The sequence below is a fragment of the Calypte anna genome, chromosome 2 (assembly GCF_003957555.1).
Source record: "Calypte anna isolate BGI_N300 chromosome 2, bCalAnn1_v1.p, whole genome shotgun sequence".
In the NCBI taxonomy this organism is placed as follows: domain Eukaryota; kingdom Metazoa; phylum Chordata; class Aves; order Apodiformes; family Trochilidae; genus Calypte; species Calypte anna.
In genome coordinates, this window is record NC_044245.1 from 15,104,593 (window position 1) to 15,124,914 (window position 20,322).

The 20,322-nt window shown below is 41.2% G+C and overlaps 1 protein-coding gene across 5 annotated transcripts in view; it reads left to right on the forward strand.

The window, feature by feature from the left end:
• Positions 1-3,829: 3,829 nt before the first annotated feature.
• EPC1 (enhancer of polycomb homolog 1) overlaps positions 3,830-20,322 on the forward strand; it is a 59,646-nt gene continuing 43,153 nt past the window's right edge. For 2 of the 5 annotated variants that reach the window (XM_030445231.1, XM_030445233.1), the window contains exon 1: positions 19,016-19,447. In XM_030445231.1, the coding sequence (XP_030301091.1) occupies positions 19,295-19,447 (153 nt within the window). In that variant the 5' untranslated portion in view covers positions 19,016-19,294. Of the gene's footprint in view, positions 4,048-19,015; positions 19,448-20,322 lie in introns of those variants that run through there. The other 3 variants (XM_030445232.1, XM_030445235.1, XM_030445236.1) reach the window with 2 other exon arrangements.

Here is a 20,322-nt window from a genome sequence, read left to right on the forward strand (position 1 = left end):
ATCAATGATCTATTGTTATGCTATAATTTGTTAATTTTTCACATTGCAACGAATCAGTTTTTTTAGATTCTTCAGGAGCAATTATGCAGCCATGTGAACATTATGAATTGAATAAAAATGCATAATATTTATGCACTTGGTGATCTTTCAACTGAAAAATATTCAATGCCATTTTTATGAAAAGAAAACAAATTATCATTTACATGCCAATTGCAAAAGCACCTTGATATCCTTCAGCTTTTGCTATCTACCTAATGTTTTACTGACTAAACAGGACTGGTAATTCACAAAGATATCAAGAAAAGCTTGTCAAAAGAATATCAGTGTAATTTGTTTATTATAAGTGTACAGACCAAGAGCTACTTGGAAGATATGTCAGTACAGGTGAATCTTTATGAACAAGATAAAGATAAATGAAAATGAAAGATAAAGAATAATGAAAGCAATTATACAGCAAGTAGATTGAAAAAAGGGACTTCACTAATTTGAGTATGAAAATATTTTTTTAATGACATCAGTTTTTATTGGCTAATTGTGTTAGTTTAAATCCTAAAATATAGCTACTTTTTTCTTTACTTCCATACAGATATTATATTTCCCTGTTTTAAAGTAAAATCTCAAGATGAACAATCACATCAAGCATTGGACAAAACTTTAAGGAAAAAAAGAGTGCAGAATGGATGGTGGTGCTCTTTGGAGTTACTCTGAACAATAAGAAATTTAGGGAAATTTGACATCAAGCCAAGTGTGGGTTGGTCTTAAAGCAGAAGAACAGATTGTTCATCTTTTCTTGGAATGCTTATTCAGATTTTAAAAAGCCACAATGTGCATTTCAACAAGTAAGCTTTAGAGCAGAAGGAAATTTGAGATAGCTCAGTTCAGTTTAGCCTGTAACAAAAGAACCCAGTCAAATTCTTCCACATTTTCCACACAGTAATATTTCTGCAGAAACTCACCAAGGCCTAAGGGAGGGAAGGGAGAAAGGGAGGGAAAGGGAGAAAGGGACGGAAAGGGAGAAAGGGAGGGAAAGGGAGAAAGGGTGGGAAAGGGAGAAAGGGAGGGAAGGAGGGAGGGAGGGAGGGAGGGAGGGAGGGAGGAGGGAGGGAGGGAGGGAGGGAGGGAGGGAGGGAGGGAGGGAGGGAGGGAGAAGGAAGGAAGGAAGGAAGGAAGGAAGGAAGGAAGGAAGGAAGGAAGGAAGGAAGGAAGGAAGGAAGGAAGGAAGGAAGGAAGGAAGGAAGGAAGGAAGGAAGGAAGGAAGGAAGGAAGGAAGGAAGGAAGGAAGGAAGGAAGGAAAAGTTCAGATAGTCAACACATGGTCTTCAAGCTAGTGGTCAGGAACACACTTTTATTTCTATAAAAACATGCTGAGTATTTTAAAAAAATAATTAATGTAACTCAGCAACTCTTCAGGCCCATGTAATTTGAACTTCTGTGTATCTTTCTTCCTAGGACTTACTAACTGCTAGCAAGCCTGGTTAATGATTTTTCCATGTTTCCTTGCCTTTTGGATTCTTCCATTGCATCTACTGTATCAAACATACACTTTACATCTCTATTTTCAATACTCTCATGGACTACTTGCCCCTTATCTGTTTTCTGTCATTATAAAAATAATAATAATAAAAAAAAGTCAATTCAATTAAACTTCTCTAGTCCTGCTGCTGCTTTTTCTAACAAACACATTTGTGTTCTTCTATGCTGTCCTTTTTGGAAAAGTTTTCTTTCAACAGCCAGAAAAACAATTAATTTTCTTCATCAAATCCCACCTTATATCCTCTTTGCCATGATGTATATCATGTATACCCAGAGACAAGATTCAAGCTGATGGTGTTGCAAACTGTGCCTTCCCAACTGATCAATACCAGCTCATTGTTTCCCTCATCTGTCTGTAGCCATCTGCTGTCTTTTGTCTTACACTTTTGAGTTCTTCAGGGCAGGAATTCTCTTTTTGCTCCATGTTTCTATACATTATGTTATTATAGTCATAGTCGAGGATTAAAGCCACTAGACAGTGTGATAGTACAAACAAATAATAATAGTAACAAATTTGACAAAATTTTGAAATCTAAGACCCAGAAATATGTGGTGGTCCAAGAAAAACAATCACCAACTTCACTACTTTTTCAGGGCTTCTGAAAAAGGTTTAGAATAATACTGGATGGGAATATTAATTCGGGTCTTTTAATATAGCACTGGATCAGGCTCAGCAGGTCTGGCAGCCTGTGTCCATTGTAACTCCTACTAAAGGCAGGAAAAGGACTCTGATGGGAAATGAACCAGATCCTATGGAGTCCAGGAGGCAGCGTGCAAGAGGAGCTGTGCTATTGCCCAGCAAAACTGGTGGCTCAGATAGAAGACCACATATCGACATGTTTATGATCAACTCTAATTTAAATATTTTATTTTTCAACTTAGTTTCTTTTTCAAGATGAATGTCAAAAAAGTTAAATGGATTCAACACGGTACAGAGTCATAATAAGAGAAAATCCAAGATTATTTCCACAGAAATTATTATTCAGGCAGACTACTGTGAAGCACAAATGAGAAAACATAAATATTACAGTGTGTATTTATGGGCAAAAGGCCTAAATTTCAGTTACCGCTGAGAATCCTCATTCCAGTGTCCTCTCGGCGCCTACGTGCTCACTTAGGAGACTGTGATATTTGAGAGGGGGTAATTTTATTTCGCGATGAAAACTGAAAGTGTTAGAATTTGCCCGTCTTTTCTCAGCACAGCTCCAGCAGTTACTACCTGACTCAGCTCACAAACTGGAGCCACAGCGTCAAATTTCCCAACCCACTTAATTTGAAAGCCTGCCAAGATAGGTGAAAGACCTTATAAATATGTAAAGCAGGAAGTTCAGATTACACAGTGATGTAAATTCCCAGTGATTGATGCCCTTTTAAAAACAATAAAAATCCTCGAGAAAGTACAACGTTGGTAAATCTGCTTTACTACTCGTGATGTCTGGTTGTGCCGTGCGGAGTTTAGACGATGCATTGTACTTTTCGTGCGGATTTTATTTTGGATTTCTACCACTTCCTGGAGGCCAGGGGGAGGCACAGTGGGAGGAACCAAAAAACTCGGTGCCACAGCCATTTTGTTTGTGGGCAGCATGGTAGAATTCTGTCACTCAGTATAAGGAGGGGTTTTTAAAACAGTATTTATGGAAAAACTATTCCTGCCATAACGGATGTATCTGTTGAATTTAGTGTTAATTTAGCTCTTTCAAAGGTAGGTATTTATATTTGTAAGTAAATGGAGTATTTGTTGGGATTAGAGCCTCCCCACTTTCCAGGAATCATGGATTTTGTTTCAGGCATGACTGGCTGTTTCAGATGCGGCGAGACTGCCCAAGTGCGGCCGGGCTGGGAGCCGCGGGGGGGATGCGCTGGTGGACAGAAACTTGCTTCGGGGTTGGGGGGGAGGCAGAAGGGGGGGCTGGGGCGGCGGGGGTTGGGGGAACCGCAAAGTCTCGGAATTATTTTCTCCATCTGTCTTTCTTTATTAATTCTCTAGAGGCGGCTGCTCTCATTGAAGGGAGAGATGAGTCGGGCGGGGGGGTTGCGTGGAGAGAGCCGTAGTTTTGCAGTGTCACCGAAAACCAGCGCTAGACTTTGGTCCTGTGTGTTTCAAAGGCGGGTGTAAAATGGCACACTGCATTTTTCCAGGCGGCGGTAGCGGTAGCAGCGGCGGCGGGGGGGCGGGGGGGCCGCTGCCCGCGGAGCCCATCGAAGCCACCGCCGGCCCCGGCAAAGTTGTGACCCCGGTGGCGCCGGGCTCCCCCGCCCCGGCTCCCGGTCGCCCCCGGCATCGCCCGCAGACCCCCGGGGAAGCCGCCTCCTTCCCCGCCTGGCGATCCTGGAAGAGATGGGGGGGAGAAAAAGGGGGAAAAAAAAAAAAAAAAAAGTCTCACTTTTTGCATTTGCGAAATATTTTAAGGATGTTCGGAGAGCCCTTTGCAGCATGGAGGTGGCTGGTTGTAGGAGAGAGAGTATTCAGTCCATATTGTTACAGCCTTTTTTCAAGGACTGCCTTCTCCAAAGGTAAGTTTGTAATTTTGACCAAAAATATTCGTTGCTGCATTTTTTTGGCGTATATCAGTGCTGGGAGGGTTTTCGTTTTGTTGATGAACAAAACGTAGCCTTGTATTTTTCTTAGCTTTGATCTCCTGTGTATCCCACCCAGCGATGTCTCCTTAATATCGACAATTACTGAAGTCAGTTTTGTTTCCTCTTTAAAATTTTATACACGCGAAGCTTAACAGCAATTTAAGTTCAATTTAAGAGCATGAGAACCAAAATATTTTTGAGATAGACTTGGTGTTTTTTGCTTATGGCTTTTTGTTTGGGGGTTTTCTTTGCCGAGTAATAAGCGGATCCAGGACTAAATATGTGATTGTCTTAATAAATCTAATCCAGCTCTAATATATAAAGAAGCGTATTATGTTGCTGCTATATGGTCTGGTTGTGGCTAAAAGAGTTTACAATGCCATTTGTGATGGCTCTTGATGGATTACTCTGGTCTAAAGTACGGGAGAAAACTGCCCTTGGTACGGTGAAGGTGGAGATTGACATAACAGGGTTTATATTAAGTTATGCGTCTTACTAAACAGTGACCTTTTTATTAACAAATTAGCGCTCTTGTGGCAATTAGCTTAAAGCATTAGTTATATAAAGACTCTTATTTCACCACACTTCATTTAGATGGGGGGAGGGAGGGATTTGAGGAGGGGGGCGAGTGATTTGTTTGTTTGTTCTTTTTCCTCCAAGAAGGTACATTTGGGAGACATTTTGTAATTTCTGGCATTTTTCTAGGCGCATTTTTTTCCACCCGGTGGGAGATCTTTTTTGTTTTGCCTGGCCCGGCGCTGGCGGCGCTGCGCGGCTCCGCGGGTTTGTCCCCGGCGCGGCGGGGGGGCCGGGGGGAAGGTGGGGCACGGCTTCATCTATTGTATCTTTCCCTTTTCTCTGTATCAAAAGTAACCGCAGATGTGTTAGAAAGACGATGGAATTGTATCTCTGAAAAACTGTGATGTTGCGTGAACTACCGCCCGGAGCAGGCATGACCTCACCCTTTCGGTGGTTTGTGTAATGAAGCTGATTTTTTATTATTATTTATTTATTCCCCCTCTTCCCCCTCCCCTCCGCCCCCAATCCTGTACCTAGAGACCAGCTTTCTTCAGTAATGAGATTTTTCGGCCCCACCCCCAAAATTATTTTACGGTGGCTGCAGATGAAAGGATTTAAAATTATTTTTCCATACAATATGGAAGGCTTTGGCACACGTTTATTGTGCAACTAGTCCATTGTTTGCTTGTTGTGAAGTTAAGGTTACATTCACTGCTGGTTATTACACCTTAAGGTCCCTCTTGCTCGTGTCCCTGCATATGCAAATTTCTCGTGGAGGTCTGTAGGAGTTTGGGTTGCTTATGAAGGTGAGATTAGAAAGAAAGGAAAGCCTAATACAGCCCTTCAGATGGTAGCAGGATTCACCTGAGGTGGGTGGGTTTTCTCTTTCCTGTTGCTAGCTGGAGCATGCGTTTTTACATATATTTATAAATAGATATATATTAATGTGTTTTGTTTTCTTTTGTTAAAACCTACAGATCACCTGGGTTCTAAGTGCAAATATTTTAAAAGACTTTCTGCTAACATCCATATTAGGTGCTTAAGAAAACAGAAATGATTAATGTTTTAAGAAGATGGGTGGAAAAACATAGTCAAGTCTATGATCAGAGCATGTATTAGAAAACTTGACAAGTTCAGGAATAAATTTAACACTAAGATTAACACTTTTTTAAGGAATCTATGTGCCTATTGTTTTGGAGTGATATGAAGCTGACAATTTCAGAGACCCTCACATCTATTCTACATTTCAGTGTCTTCAATATTTTCAAAGAATAAATTTGACAAATACTGGACTGTTTGAAACAGTCTCTAAACCTCTCATGAGCATTTTAATCTGCAAAAATGCATTTAGATTTAGCTTTTGAGTAAAATTTTTTCACTAAGTTATTTAGTTTTATGGAAACTGATCCACAGCTTCAAGCAGATCTTTACTTTTTTGTTGCTGTTTTATTTTGTTGGCATTTTGTTAATGTCTTGTTTGTTCCTAGGTTTGGTTTTGTTTGTTTTATTGTTTGTTTGGGGTTTTTTTTAAGGAAAATAAAATATTCTTAGTAAATGTATCTTGTAACCTTCTTCCAATAAGAGACATCAATATCCAAGAAAGCAGTCAGATTTTATCATCTCTCCTATGTCAGACAAGATCTTTTATAAAGCCTTGGCTGAAGCAGAGACCTGTTGGCCTATGACAGTGCAATATGACCATTACATCTTCAGTGTTCTGCTATGACTCTCAGGTCTTGAGAACAACGCCAAGATATGGGTCCTCTGAGAAAGTGTGGATTTTGGATATCTTCCATCTTTGAGACTTAATCGCTAGGTCACAAGGTTGATATTTTGGGTTATGCCAACTGAAGTAGAGCAAATTGTTGAATCTATTACAATACTTATAAATCTTAGGGAATCACTGGGTTATCTACATCTGAGTAATCCAGGTACAACTTTATTTTTCTTCTTTACGTCGTGTAGACCTGTGTTCAGTTTGCTCATCCATGGACAACAGTACTGAGCAAATTATAAACTACTGATGGAAATTTCATGCTTCTGCTCCTCTTGTCATTCTGGACCATGACAATGATGATTTGTTGTGACTGCAGCCTATACATGCAAGCCATGAATTAACAGGATTGCTAGTGATCTTGCTGCTCAGAGGAACCTTCTAGGTCTGTGAAGTCAGCAAGAACAGGAATGCTGGACAGAAACTTCACATTTGCTTCTCTTTCTCCCAGTTAGGGCCACTGTTTAACACTGGTTATGGTTTTTCAACTTGGATGCTGCATTTGATGAAAGTGTCAATTCTCACTCCTACCATGAAGTTTACTGTGACAGGAGTGAAGTGCTGATGTTTTACAACTCAGGGGTTTCCTCACTTCACCCTTCCTTTTTGAGCCATTTTTGAACATGAAATATCTCCCAGCAGATGTGTTGCCAAAATGGAATAAGAGTTGATTTAGGCTTAGCATCCTCTCAAGGCCAAATAGCAACTAATTTACCTCTTGCATCTTCTGCAGAAAGGCCTGGACGAGTGATTACTTAGGGGTAGCTCTGTGTTGCTTATGTGTTTTACCCACCTTGCTCCATCTGAAATGCCTTTCTGTAATACCAGGACCTAAAGCATAAGAGTTTATCTATCTATCTATCTATCTACCCACCTACCTACCTATCTATTGGTAAATTTGTTACTTTTGTCCCGTATAGATCCCTTCCTTCTAAGATAGCAAAACAAATATATTTTTTCCCAATACAACATCCTTTTTGCCTAGAAACTCTATATACAGACTCTCCTCTCAAAAATATTTGGCTCTCCTGACTTAAAGCCATTTGAAGTTTAGCATCCTACTACAAAGGAAATAATCTTGTCCAAGATCTTAACTCATCCTGAATGGCCAAAATGTTCTGCATGCCTTCAAAACATTCCTCTGATAGTGCCAATTTTCTATACTGAAGTAAGAGCTCCAGAGTTAAGATGGCTGGCTGTCTACAGCTGTCACAGGAGTGTAATGTGTACATCCCAGGCTTCCAAAATTAGCCAATAATAATGTGAAGACTTTTCCCCAGATGAGTTCTAGTGGTATAAAAGAACATTATTTGGGATTCTGCTCAAATAAAAGCCATAACTGCTGCTTCACTCACTCATATATCACTACTCAGATGAGTTGATTCAGTACTCATCAAGGTTGCAAGAAAGGGAGGAAAAGGTGTTTTCTTCATGTTCCAAACATTGTAACATGGAGTCTTGTTTCTCACCCTTCCTGACTTTACCTGTAATACATCATATCATTCATGTCAGCATCAAGTTAGAGCTTTTTTTCTGTCTTGCTTAAAGAGTCACCTATTTCACAGATGTGAAAAAGGATGATACATTTCTTGCTTGCTTCAGACTGTTATTCTAAAATTTAAGTTCCTCCACACTTCTTCCAAATAATATCTGTATGACTTTTCAGTGTTATGAAATAATCTGCTCTACCATCTATAGTAGGTGTTGTAGTGAAGAGGTCCAAATCCTTGAGACAATCCTAGATTTTTAAATGCTTTAGTAAATGTGCAGGGAGGGAAATATCAGTGCTTTGAAACAACTTTTTTTCTGGCTTGTTCTCATAAGCAACAAAATATGCCTTGAACACATATGACCACATACCAGTGGCTTCAGCTCTCAGAGACTTCTTTAGATTCTTAGCTAAGTCATGTTTCCAGTATATCGTGTTACCACTGAACTGTCATTTGGCCCCAGGAGCAAGATACCAATACTACAGATTTCCTTAGTAGGATGTTTTGTTCATAAATTCCCTAATGATAATAACTACAGCCTGAAACTGGTAGTCAGAATTTGACCCTTAAAGCAGGTATTGCAATGCTTAAAAAGTGTGTTTGCTAAAATATTATTTTGTATGCCTTTCTCCCTGTATCAACAACAGAGAGAGATGGCAGCTGCCAAATAGCACAAGTACTGGTCTGCACTGCTCCTGCAGGGAGCTGAGATGCCATTATGGAGGCCCCAGATGGTAAACAGAAAGTTGCTCAGAAGTGCACAATACCATCCAGCAGAAAATAATAGTTATGGATGCCAAAGCCTGTTGGTTTGAGCACTAGCAAAATATCAAGAGCTCTAAAATCTAGGTCTCCCTCAGTCCTCATGAATTCAAACCTGGAATAAATGGTTGCAAAAGTTGTAATGCTGATTCTCCATCTTCTGTTGGGCGAGACAATCTGGACCACTTTGGAGTAAAAAATGCTAGGAAATGGGAAAAGAAGGAGTTAGATTGTACAATGTGTTGAGCACTGGGATTCCCAGAGGAAAAATGAAAGAGATGGGCTGGATCTCGTACCTGTTTCTGGGACTACTTCATGGATTTTATTGAATAATGTTTTAATGCAAAATGTAGGAAGCCCCAGGAGCAGTGAGCAGAACCAAGGATTTATCTCTCCCAGCACAGTCCTCTTTTTGTCATGTTCCATTTTGTTTTTTCTCTGGGACCCATGCCTACAAGGCAGGTATCTAGGTAATGAGCCCGTAAAGTGGTATTATCTCATATTTCAGTGGATTAACTGTAGCTATGCTTCTGAGTAAACTGAAATCACTTATTGTGATTGTAAACACTTAGTGTAGAACTTGCTTTACCTGATTTAGATGAGTAGTGTTAAGTCTGTCATCCCAGTAATTGAAAAGAAACAGGTCAAATAAATTACATCTTTAAAAAACCCCAAAGAACAAAAAAGCACATCCCAGCACCCCAATTTTGTATTTCTACTGTGAGATAAACCATATTTTAATTTTTAAATACCAACTAGAGCATGATTTAGGTAATGAAAAGTTAGTTCTTAATCCTCACCCATTCAGAGCTTTGGGGCATTTGTTAATTGGAAGCAAGACCTCCATGGCCTCACAGGTGTGTGCATCTTGAATATTCACAAATAAGAGACAATTTTCCATGTTTGTTCAAAGAGCCTAGAAAAAAAAAAAAAAAAAAAAAGAAAAAGCTGACTCAGATCTGGGCCTTTCAGCATTGCAGGCATCCCTTATGTCCTATATCTGTTAGAAATGTTGGTGCTGCCATAACCTGATGACTAAAAGGATAATTTAAAGAATAATTTCTTCAAAGGGTCCTTTTACCTCACAGCTTTTCATCTGTAATGCCAGGCAAAGACAAGGCATGTTACCCTGGTGACTTGATGGTCTTAAAGTCATCTACACAAGACAGATTATGTTGATACCTTTAGTCAATGTGACAGTGTATTTGCAATTCAAATGTCACAGTTGGCATCTTTTAAGGAGAAACCATGCTGGATAACATAGGGGAAATAAAGTCTCAGTCTGTATATACACATTCTGTTTAGCTTATGTCCACTTATAATCACATAAAGAATGAAGATTCCATAAGGAAATATTCTGATTTCTTTGGTCATCTCTGAAACAATTTCCCAACTCAAAACTGAGTCCTGTAGGAATCTGTGGGATTTGGAAGGAGTAGTCATAAAAACTTTCAGATGAGCTACTCTAATGTGAGAAACTCTTTTCCTTCCTATATTCTATGTTCTCCCATGATTATTAGTTTTATTTTACTTAGGTCATGTGTTTTTGTTCTAATATTTTTCTTGAGTTGCTTACAAATCAAGTTAACTTGTGACCAGTACCTGGCTTGTGCACAGACCCCTGTGTTCATGGCAGTGTCTGTTGTCCTCTCTTGGACAGAACAGGGTCCCAGGCAACAGTAAAATGAACACATTACTTAACAAGAGAATGAGAATGAAGTGACTGTGGTGGAGTGGGGTGAGGAGGTGAAAGCCTTAACTGCTTCTACTCTAAATCATTTGAGATAACTACTTTCTACTGCATTGTTTTTCTCAGGTTGCCCTTACACAAGACTTGGGGATTTCACCGGAGGGAGGGCAGTAGAAGAAAATGCCAATGATACCACATTGGTTTGGGTTTACTCAGACCACTTGCATTAGAGACACAGAGAAAATGACCTAATATAATGAGCTCTCCATCTTTCTTCTCTAGGAAATGTTGTATTTGCATCTAAACCAAAACTATTTTCTTCTCATCATCTGCTGAACTCTTATAAGTTTTTTGCATTCTCTAAATGTTAAAATACCTCTGAAAATGTATCTTCTTCAGGATAATCCTATCAGAGTTTTCCATTTTTATGCCTCTTATGTTATAATCTGAAAAACAAACCAAACCAAAACAAATTAGCAGTTTTGTATTCAGATCTAGCCTCCTCTGCTGGATATATATATAAATATTCAAACTTAATTCATTGCCTTTCTTCACATACACACACACAAACCCCAGTGTTATTAATTAGAGTTTTCTGAAGTGTATATATAAGAGTTTGGTTATAGATATGGTCATGATGAATTTGTATCCCAAACGACAAATAGTATCTCCATAACATTCTATCTTAAGCTTTATTTAGAAGTATATATCAAACCATAGTGTGTAATATAAAGGAATCCACATGTGAGGTTGAAAGATTTTTCCTGTTCTTGAAAACTACTAACATCAGACTTCTGAAATTCAAAAATCTAAGTTATTTGTTTTCCCTTTCTTTGGAGAAATGTATTTAGTCTAAGTAAAGATGGTATAGCCTGTAGTAGAGAATCCTGTTCATTTGGTCTGGAATTCATGAGGTGGGTAGGTAGGTAGATCCCACTAACATTAAAAAAAAAGTTGGGAAAAAAAAAAAGCTTGCACCCAATCCCAATCTAAACACATCCATGTAGAAAATACCTCTTAATTCTAATATGCCAGCAATATATATATATATATATATATGCCATCAGCAATATAATTTTGAAGTTCTGCAAATACCTGAACCATACTATCCAGAAGCTCTGAACTACTTGAAACATTCTTTGTAGATTTACTTGTATGACAGAAATCCTATCTTGGATATTAAAGTAAATTATTTATTTTAAAAACTAAACTTACAGAGTTAGAATATACAAGCCTACCTGCATTGAATTTGCTATATATTTGCACATATGTAAAGCCATGAAATTAACAGTAACGTAGTAAACTCTTTACAAAGTTATGCAAAGGGATGTAGCTTGTCCCCTACTATGCTACCCCTTGTATGCTCCTTTATCCCAGGAGTAAACACAATGTGTAAACATGGTGGCAACCTAAGGTTTACCTGGTGGTGTGTTGTATGTGATTGCAGTGGGGTTTGTTTTGGTTTATTAGATCTTAATGATTTGGTTTTGTCTTAATGCCCACTCCTTTGTATTTCCAATGTGAAAAGGATAAGATTTTTGCCCTTCTGCGGCTGGCTCTTCTACTGGAAATAGCAGTGTGTGTCTCCATTTCCAAACACTACTACACTAACCCAAGACAATAGATAATCCTATGATTAGCTTCACTTGAGTCAGAAATTAATTATGCCTTATAAACCAATGTTTGCAGAGGTCTGGCCAAAGAAGCGACTACCCTGCTGGCCCAGATCAGGTTTTATTTACCACAGTATTTAGAATAATTAGCATGAGAGAAAAATAAATTGTGATTTTACTATTATTATTGTTTTGTATTTCAGAATACAACATGTTTTGGATAAAAGTTAAAAACAAAAATAATTCTGAGACCATAAAGTTAGACATTTGGGAGGGTTGGTCCTCCTTTTTCTTATTTCTTTGTTTTTTTTCCTCTTAAACTTTGTGAAAAGATTAAATATGAACATTTTGTCTGTCTTACTACTTATTCCCCAAAATCTTTTAAGGTTTGAGATGCTGGAGAAGATGACTAGAGCAAGAATTCAAGCTGTCTCTAGTATGATATTTCGGAGGGAATGCATATATGGAAGAGTAAAGGAGAAACCTTTTAACCTGTAGGATAACTACTCTGAAGCCAGTAAAATATAAGTGGGGAAAGATATATTTCAATACAGAAGTCCTAGAATTATTTTTTTCCTGTTTGCTACCCCTATATATAACAGAATGAGTGCCTCCACTATTACATATTTTCTCTATGCACATAAAAACTTGAGGCTCCCACAAAAGCCATATAAAGAAAACTTGTTGCTAACAGTAGCAAAAAGCTCCCACAAACTCTTTGTCCTTTCAGATACATTTTAGGCAAGAGAATGGTTAAAGGGGCTCTATCTGTACAGGTGATGTTCAGACAAATGTCAGTTCTGTAAAATAATAATCCTATATCTTTGGTTCCTCTTGCAGTCTTTATGCTGCTTCTGCAGCTGCCTCCACCATCTCTAGGAACTTAGCTATAGTTGCAAAAGTAGAGATGTGGTAATAGCTTTCACTGCTCCTCTCTCAGCTTTGTCTTCTCAGCAAGAATACTGTTGTCTAGTGTCTATTCCTCCTCTTTTGGCTATAGCTCAGTGGCATGACACCTTTCCAATTAAGTTTCCCCGAGGATGTTGGACTCCATGAGTATGTATGGCTGATGACACATTTCTCAAGTAAGACTACACCACTAAATTGTCATCTAACTTCTTTCACCTGTGGAAAAATTTTGCCTGTTATATATGTACTTGGAACTATAAAAACCCCACCCATACACAGTGATATGTCATCAGTATGAAAGAATACAAGAAATCCTTCATGTATAGATTAGCTCAGACACCAGTTTTGTTGGCAAAAGTTTTCAAAGATAACATATTATAGTGCATTACTTTTTGAGTGCACATTAAATTGCATATACACTTTTATAATTTTAAAATCCTTTTTGAACATGTCTTATAATTCCAGACTGTATTAGGCAGTCTTCACAAACTGGATCATGTGAAGGAAGAGGACAGTGGTAGTTAGTTGTACCTGCTGGGGGAACATAACTTCTAACATGGGCTTTTATTCTGATTTATGTAGTTGGTTTGGGTTTTGGTGGTTTTTTGGTTTTTTTTTGTTTGTTTGTTTGTTTGTTTGTTTTTTTTTGCTGAGCTGTGAAAGTATCTGATTGGATTCCCACTTGGTACTCAGTGAAGCTCCATAGACAACTGTGCTGATACAAATGAAGGGACAGTGTGCTATGGAGAAGGAAGAACAAATGTCAGAGCAGAACGTGTGACCACAATATCTTAAACCAGTGCTGTTAAAGACAACACCTTACTTAGTGCCAGGTTCCCACAGAGAGCCTGAGAAGTGACAGAAATATTGCTCATTATTTCATCCTATCTTGGTTTTGTTAGCATTAGCATACCTAATGCAACATAATGCTGTGTGAGTTTTCTGCCTCAAGTTTCAAAATGTGAAACCCATCAGGTTGTAATTCCTCCCCCAGTGTTAAGTATGGACACTTGCAACAAACTGTTTGACTTCCAGACTTTGTTGCAAAGTGTTTTAGTTCTGCCTGTTACTGACAAAACTAGTTTTGTAATGCTACTTTACTGGTCATTTCTAGTAAAATAATGTTTATGAGAAGAGCAATCACTGGTTTTATAGTGGAAAAATAACATGCTCATGTTTAACACTTCTGAGCTTCTTGCTTTACAAGGCTTTAAAATTTTTAAATTATTATTTATTTAATTTTTTTTTGCAGCCTTGGATTCTAAAGGATTATATTTACTTACTAGCTGCTGAACAGTAACAGAAATAGGAGATTAAATGCAGTAGTATGCCTTCTCATCTCTTTTTAGTTAAATTGGAAATACTAACAAAAAATGAAAGCTAACAAAAAGATCTGGCCATGTGCTACATGTACCTACTTGCCCAATGCAGAAACAAAAGTTTGTGTATATGTAAGACAACTTACTTTCCCCTCATTTAATAAGAATTGAAGAAGATATTTTCTTGGTCACTACTTCAAATTTTGATCCAGAAAGAACTTCAAACAGGCTTTGTGCCTATTTGCATCTCAACCATAAACCCCTAAAATAACTGACTCTGTCGTACCATTCTTTGAGAGACCAAAACTATGAAACACTAAATTATCTTTCTAAAAAATGGCAGAAGTTATCACAGAGGTGTTTAACACCAGTTTTGTGTAGTATAGTGGCTGAGCTCTTCAAATAGGTTTGACAATTCCGTTATCTCTTTCAAACCAGGCAGTTAACGCCAGTGAATTAAGTGAAATTGGCTGTGAATTACATCAGTTTATTTATGGTTTATGTCCTTGTTCTTTAAGATACTTTCTGTATGCTTCTACTTACTACTGTAATTTCACATTTTATAAAATAACAACTTCTAGTTTAATAGTTGCCTGCATTTATCTCATTTTACACCAAACTCCTGGTAGTTCACTGAGATTATTTAAAACAATATAGCTATCTGTAATATTATAAAGCATAATCAACAACAAAAAGATACATTAGGGGCAAATTGAATGGAAACATCACTAGCAAATGTAAAACAGGAAAAAGCACACAGAATCCATAATAGTTTACTTGAGAACAGAAGAGCCACCTATATATTTCCAAATATCCCTAAGAGTAAGTCATTCGGGGAAGAAACAAGAATATGGGAACTTCATGATGTGTCATTTTTTAGTATTTGATTATTGAAGGGTGTGGGGGAGAGGTGAACAACCAGTGATACCTTTCATCAGTTCATACAAGTTCGTATATATGGAGATAAACTGCAAAAAACAGGTCAACAGAATTGCTACATAAATAACCAATGAGTTAGTGAGATCTACAACAGTAGAAGCAGAGTGTAAAGTTGTCCCAAGTGAGAAAAATTGCAAATATTTATGGATATGCAAGTTAGTGCATAGATTAGCATATTCCCCAGTTTATCAAAATGTGGTATTATCTTCTGTATGCATGAGCCATTTTTAAATGGTTGACAAATGGGAAACTTGCTTTGCCTTTAACATGTTCTGTGTTTAATTGTTGGCTACAGTTTTAAGTAGGTACAAGAATATTAAAAACCAAAACGAAATCTACATTCTTTAGAAATTGAACAACTGTTTCCTAGAATTTTATGTCCTTAAAATACAGAGTTGCTTGATTCCAAAAAGCACCAAAAATGACACACAGTTCAACCTGTATGCATATATATTTTGTGACTAGAACCAGTGATTGGTTTAAATAGGACACAACACAAAACCCCTGTTCAAAAGACTACAACTCATGCTTAAGGAAACTACTGAAAGTCTCTTCGACTCAGTGAGGTTTTAAGCCACAAAACTAAGTAAGTACAAAAATTAGTATAAAACTTGTCAATCGTACATAGAATATGCAAATCAAAATAACAAGTTAAGTTTTTGGGCTTCACAACCTGAGTTAGATGATATCAGAGAGACCCCTTTCTGCAGCTCAATGAATCAAGTTATTGGTAATGCTCAGTCTGCATTTAGTACTTTTGAGCTTCTGTTGAAATGGCTGTATTTCTCACCTACATAGCTAATGTACAAAGTTCTTTCATTTTAGTGAAGCTTGTTCTTATAATTATTTTGAGATTATAAAAGATGGAGTCTTAAAGAAATGCTCAAAGTTAGAGATCCAATTTCAGCAGTTTGTAGAATAAAACCCCAGCAGTTCATTAACCGTCAGTTTTTAAAATGGACATTGTACACTTTCAAAGTAGAGAGAGACTGGATCATGTTTGCCTGTCATGTTGGTGCCTGTCCTCTTCAAAACCCAGACAAACAACACAGCATGAACTGATACATCTTCTGTATGTTAAAATTCAGTATAAATACATGAACTATTTCGGGCTTTAAGGAAAAACATAGCTTTTTGGTACAACAACTGAGTTTACACCTACTGATCTTTTAGTGAGACCTAGCAGGGAATACTTTGGTCATTATGCAAAATATTTCAATTTTAGATCAACTACTGTCATAGTGCAGCACTGACGCCTAAAATGTAATGTGAGCATTTTGGTGATCTCTGCAAAAAGGAAAAACTTAAAATATATCTGCATATATTAACTGAAAGGAAGGCAAAAAAGAAACATTAGTATGTTATATACTTTTTCCTGTTACTGCCTTTGCAGAATAGAAATTAAGACTGGTGTCACATTGCTTTCAAACATCACACTTTTCATCTTACTAGCAAATTAATTAAGGCAATTTTAAGGACTAATCAGTTTCAGTTTACTTAATAATACTTAAATGCAATTTCTTTTATTGCCAAAACATTAAAAGCTGATGAGTACAAGAGCTTCTGGCCAAAACTCTTCCTCAATGCATACTGTCCTGTTTGTATCCAAATGTTATTGTCCTTGCTGCTTGCTCTGCACTTTTCTTAAACCTGTGGTAGGGTTAGAAATACAAGGGTCAATTAAGGATATGTTTAAACTTGAAAATTCTTTCTTTGTATTTCAGAGTATTTTCTATACTTTGCTTTTAATTATTTTTTGTGTTTCTTTCATCGGTGGAAGTGGAGAGTTGTATTTTTTGCTTAGTTGCTAGGTATTTCATTTTCCTTTAGCATTCTAAGGCAAAGGCAATCTATGACATGCGTTGCTATTTATTTATTGTCATCACCTCATCTGCTATCTGGATGAAGTGAATTATTCAGTATTTATTGAAAAATCTGTAGATGTTCTGTGTGCATTTTACTGTAGGAATAGTTTAGGACTGCTATTTCTAGCTAGTGTGTGCTTCCAGCTTTAGAATAGGCTTAAAAAGCAGTAACAAATTTTGATCATTTGGTTCTGATATAACTATTGAAATACGAATGAATACAATGATGTTTCTAAGTTCATGCCACTGTCCTAAAAAAAAAAAACAAAACCACCCAGAAAAACAAAAAACCAAGCTCTCTTAAAAGTACTAGCAGCTGCCTTCCACTTGCATTACATTGAGAATTTCCTGTCCCAGAGGCTGTGAAGCTAAATGACTTGCAGCTGAAACAGAACTATGGGGAACTCAGACATGCACATAGTTGGCTTGAAACTGCTGCTAACAATTGCATCTAGCATTATTTCATCCAGTGGCTAGGAGGTGTTTAAAGCTGAGGACAGTGGTACTGTTATTAAAGAGGTGATGCGAATTACAAAAATTATTTTGCTTTTATTATAGATGTATCAGATTTTTCTTAATAAGTAAGATAAGGCTTTTCTAATGCTTTTGTTACATTTAAGTTTTATTTCTGAACGTTTCATTTCTCAGGAGCAATATGTGACAAGAACAAGTTTTCATTATTTTACTTTAAAAGTGAAGGGATACTTAAATTCAAACAAAACAGAATTTTGTCACTTTTAATGAAAATAAACATTACTTCAAGGTAGATTTATTTAACTATAGTACTACAATTACATTTGATGCAAGAGCATAAGATAAATTAGCGCGGGAAGCGTTCCTCAAGCAGACAGCCCTAGCGAGGGCCTGTCGGAGATGGGGCTTTGACATTTTTATGGCTGGGGCAGCATGTGGAACCAACTGAGACTCAGTTCCTATTGCTTGCTTATAGCAGCCTACTGCTTGTGTTTAATCAAACTATTGAGACGTAAATGAGTTTACCTAATGAGACACGCTCAGATTAGTTCTCACCTTTGCCTGTAATGAGATCGATTGAACGCGTAACCGGTAACAAGCGAGGGTTACGGTAGTTCACGTGTCTACACTTAGCTACCGGACCAAGTTTCCGAAAGGTTCAGAGAAACAGGCTGGAAACGGTGTTGTGGAGGTGGCCGGTCTTAAGAGTTCTTCAGCTTTTTAAGGGAGGTGTCTGCGTTTCTACTTCGTTTAGCACAAATGTGAACTGGGTCCGGCGATGCAAGGAGGGACCGAGTCCGGCGGGCAGGTGCCGCCGCGGGGGCAGAGCCGCCGCCTCGCTCCCCGGGACGCCCGCTACAGCGGCCGCTGCCGTCTCCGCGGGGCCGAGCTCTGAGGCCGGGAGCCTCTCTCTCTCCGGGCGGCCCCTCAGCCGGACCCCTCCGCCGGGCACCGCTCCGGCCCTTGCTCGAGGGGCGCCGCGCTCGAAGGGAACCGGGCGGCCGCGGGTCGGGGTAAGTTTAGCACTCGGGGCGGTCTGTCCTTCGGACCGGCGCCCGGCCGGCCCTTAAGCGACCGGAAAGGTCCGGGCCGGCATTTGTCAGGTCTCCTCCGCCTCTGTTCCCCGTAGGTAGCGGGCTGTCAGGGAAAGGCGTTGCTGCCTTTACCTCGAGGAGGCTTCTCCCACTCCGGGGGGGACGCGGGGATTTGGGGCCAGCCGAACCTCCTTACCCCCGCAGGAGCGGAGAGCACTGTCTCCCCGGCTCAGCTCGGAGGCAGGCGAGCGGAGCGGTCCCGACAGCAGGCTGAGGAAAAGCCCTCCCCGTTTCCCTCCTCTCCCCGTCACCGCGAGTCGGGGCCCGCGTCCCCCGGGAACTGCGTCCCTCGCTCGCTCCGTCTGTCCTCCCGCCGGTACCCCCCGTGCCGCTGCCCGGCTGCTCCGAGCTCTCCCGCGCTCCCGAGCCCGCGCTCTCGTGCCCGCGCTGCGCGCGCTCTCCCCCGGGCGGCGCTGTGCCCGCGCCCCTGCGCGATGCAGTGTGGGAATGGCTGTGGCGCTGGGGTTGGCTGAAAGAGGCGGCCAGTCGAGGTTTAATGTCCGCCATGTTGGCCGTGGCGTATTGAGCGGAGCCGGAGCGGCGGAGGAGAGGAGCCAGCGCCCAGCCCAGCCGCGCCAGCCGGCGCCGCCGGGCCCCGTGTCGGAGTGCGCCCCGCCCTGCCGGGGGAGCCCCGGTCCCTCCATGAGAGCGCTCGGCGGGGTCCGGCTCTCAGCTCGGAGCGCTCTTGCTGTCGCCCCCCCCTCCCCAGCCGGAGCCGCCATCGCTGCCTAACATGAGCAAACTGTCGTTCCGGGCCCGGGCGCTGGACGCGTCCAAGCCGCTGCCCGTCTTCCGCTGCGAGGACCTGCCCGACTTGGCCGAATATGCCTCCATTAACCGGGCCGTGCCGCAGATGCCCACGGGCATGGAGAAGGAAGAGGAGTCGGTACGTGAGACCCCCCCCCCCCCTCGGCCGGGTCCCTCCATCCCCCCCGCACCCGGGGCCCCCACCTTCGCCTCTGCGCAAGCACAAAATGGCCGCCATCTTCTCCCCGCTCTCCCCGCCCGCCGGGAAGGGGGGGGTGGGGGGGCCGGGACCTGAGGTGGGAAGGTGCCGAGCCCGGCGGCCCCTACCCGCACCTTCCCCTAGCGCTGTCTTGTGGCCCCCGCTCTCCCCCGCCCGCGCCCCTCCGCGGTTGACGGCCCGTTCGTGAGGCCCCGAAAGGCACAAAGGGGTCACGTGACACCGCGGGCGACCGCCATTTTGTCTCTTGGTTCTTGGGCCGGGCCTGGTGCGGCAACGGCGAAGAGAGGAGCGGAGGAGAGGAGCGGGGCCTCGGCGGCGCCGTGCCCGCTCTGCCCCACCGGGTGGCGCTGCCGAGCCGGCTGCCGCCGCAGGGGGCGCTCGGTGGCGGGTGGCGCTCGGAAGTTGTGGCTGGTGGCGCGGGAGCGCGCGCCGGCGTAGGGCGGGAGGGGGAGCGCGAGCAGCGGGCGGGAAACAGGGGCCCTGGTGCGGGACTGGGCCGGGCCGAGCCGAGCTGCGCTGAGCTCAATGGAGCGGAGCGGGGCTCCGGCTGCGGAAGCGTTGTTGCTGTCTTTGCTGGAGTCTCCGCGCACGTGTTGTGGCGGCGTGCCGCCTCCTCAGCGGGCAGTAAAGCTCCGGCTGCCTCCAGCCTGCGCGAACCCGGCGGGAACCCGGGGCTGCGGCTGAGCTGCTCCAGCGTGGACTTAGCTCTGTGCCGCTTTTGTATTTTATTTGCTGCCAGAGTTAGGAAGTGTTAGGGTTTCCTTATAGGCTTATTGGAAGAGCCGAGAAATGCC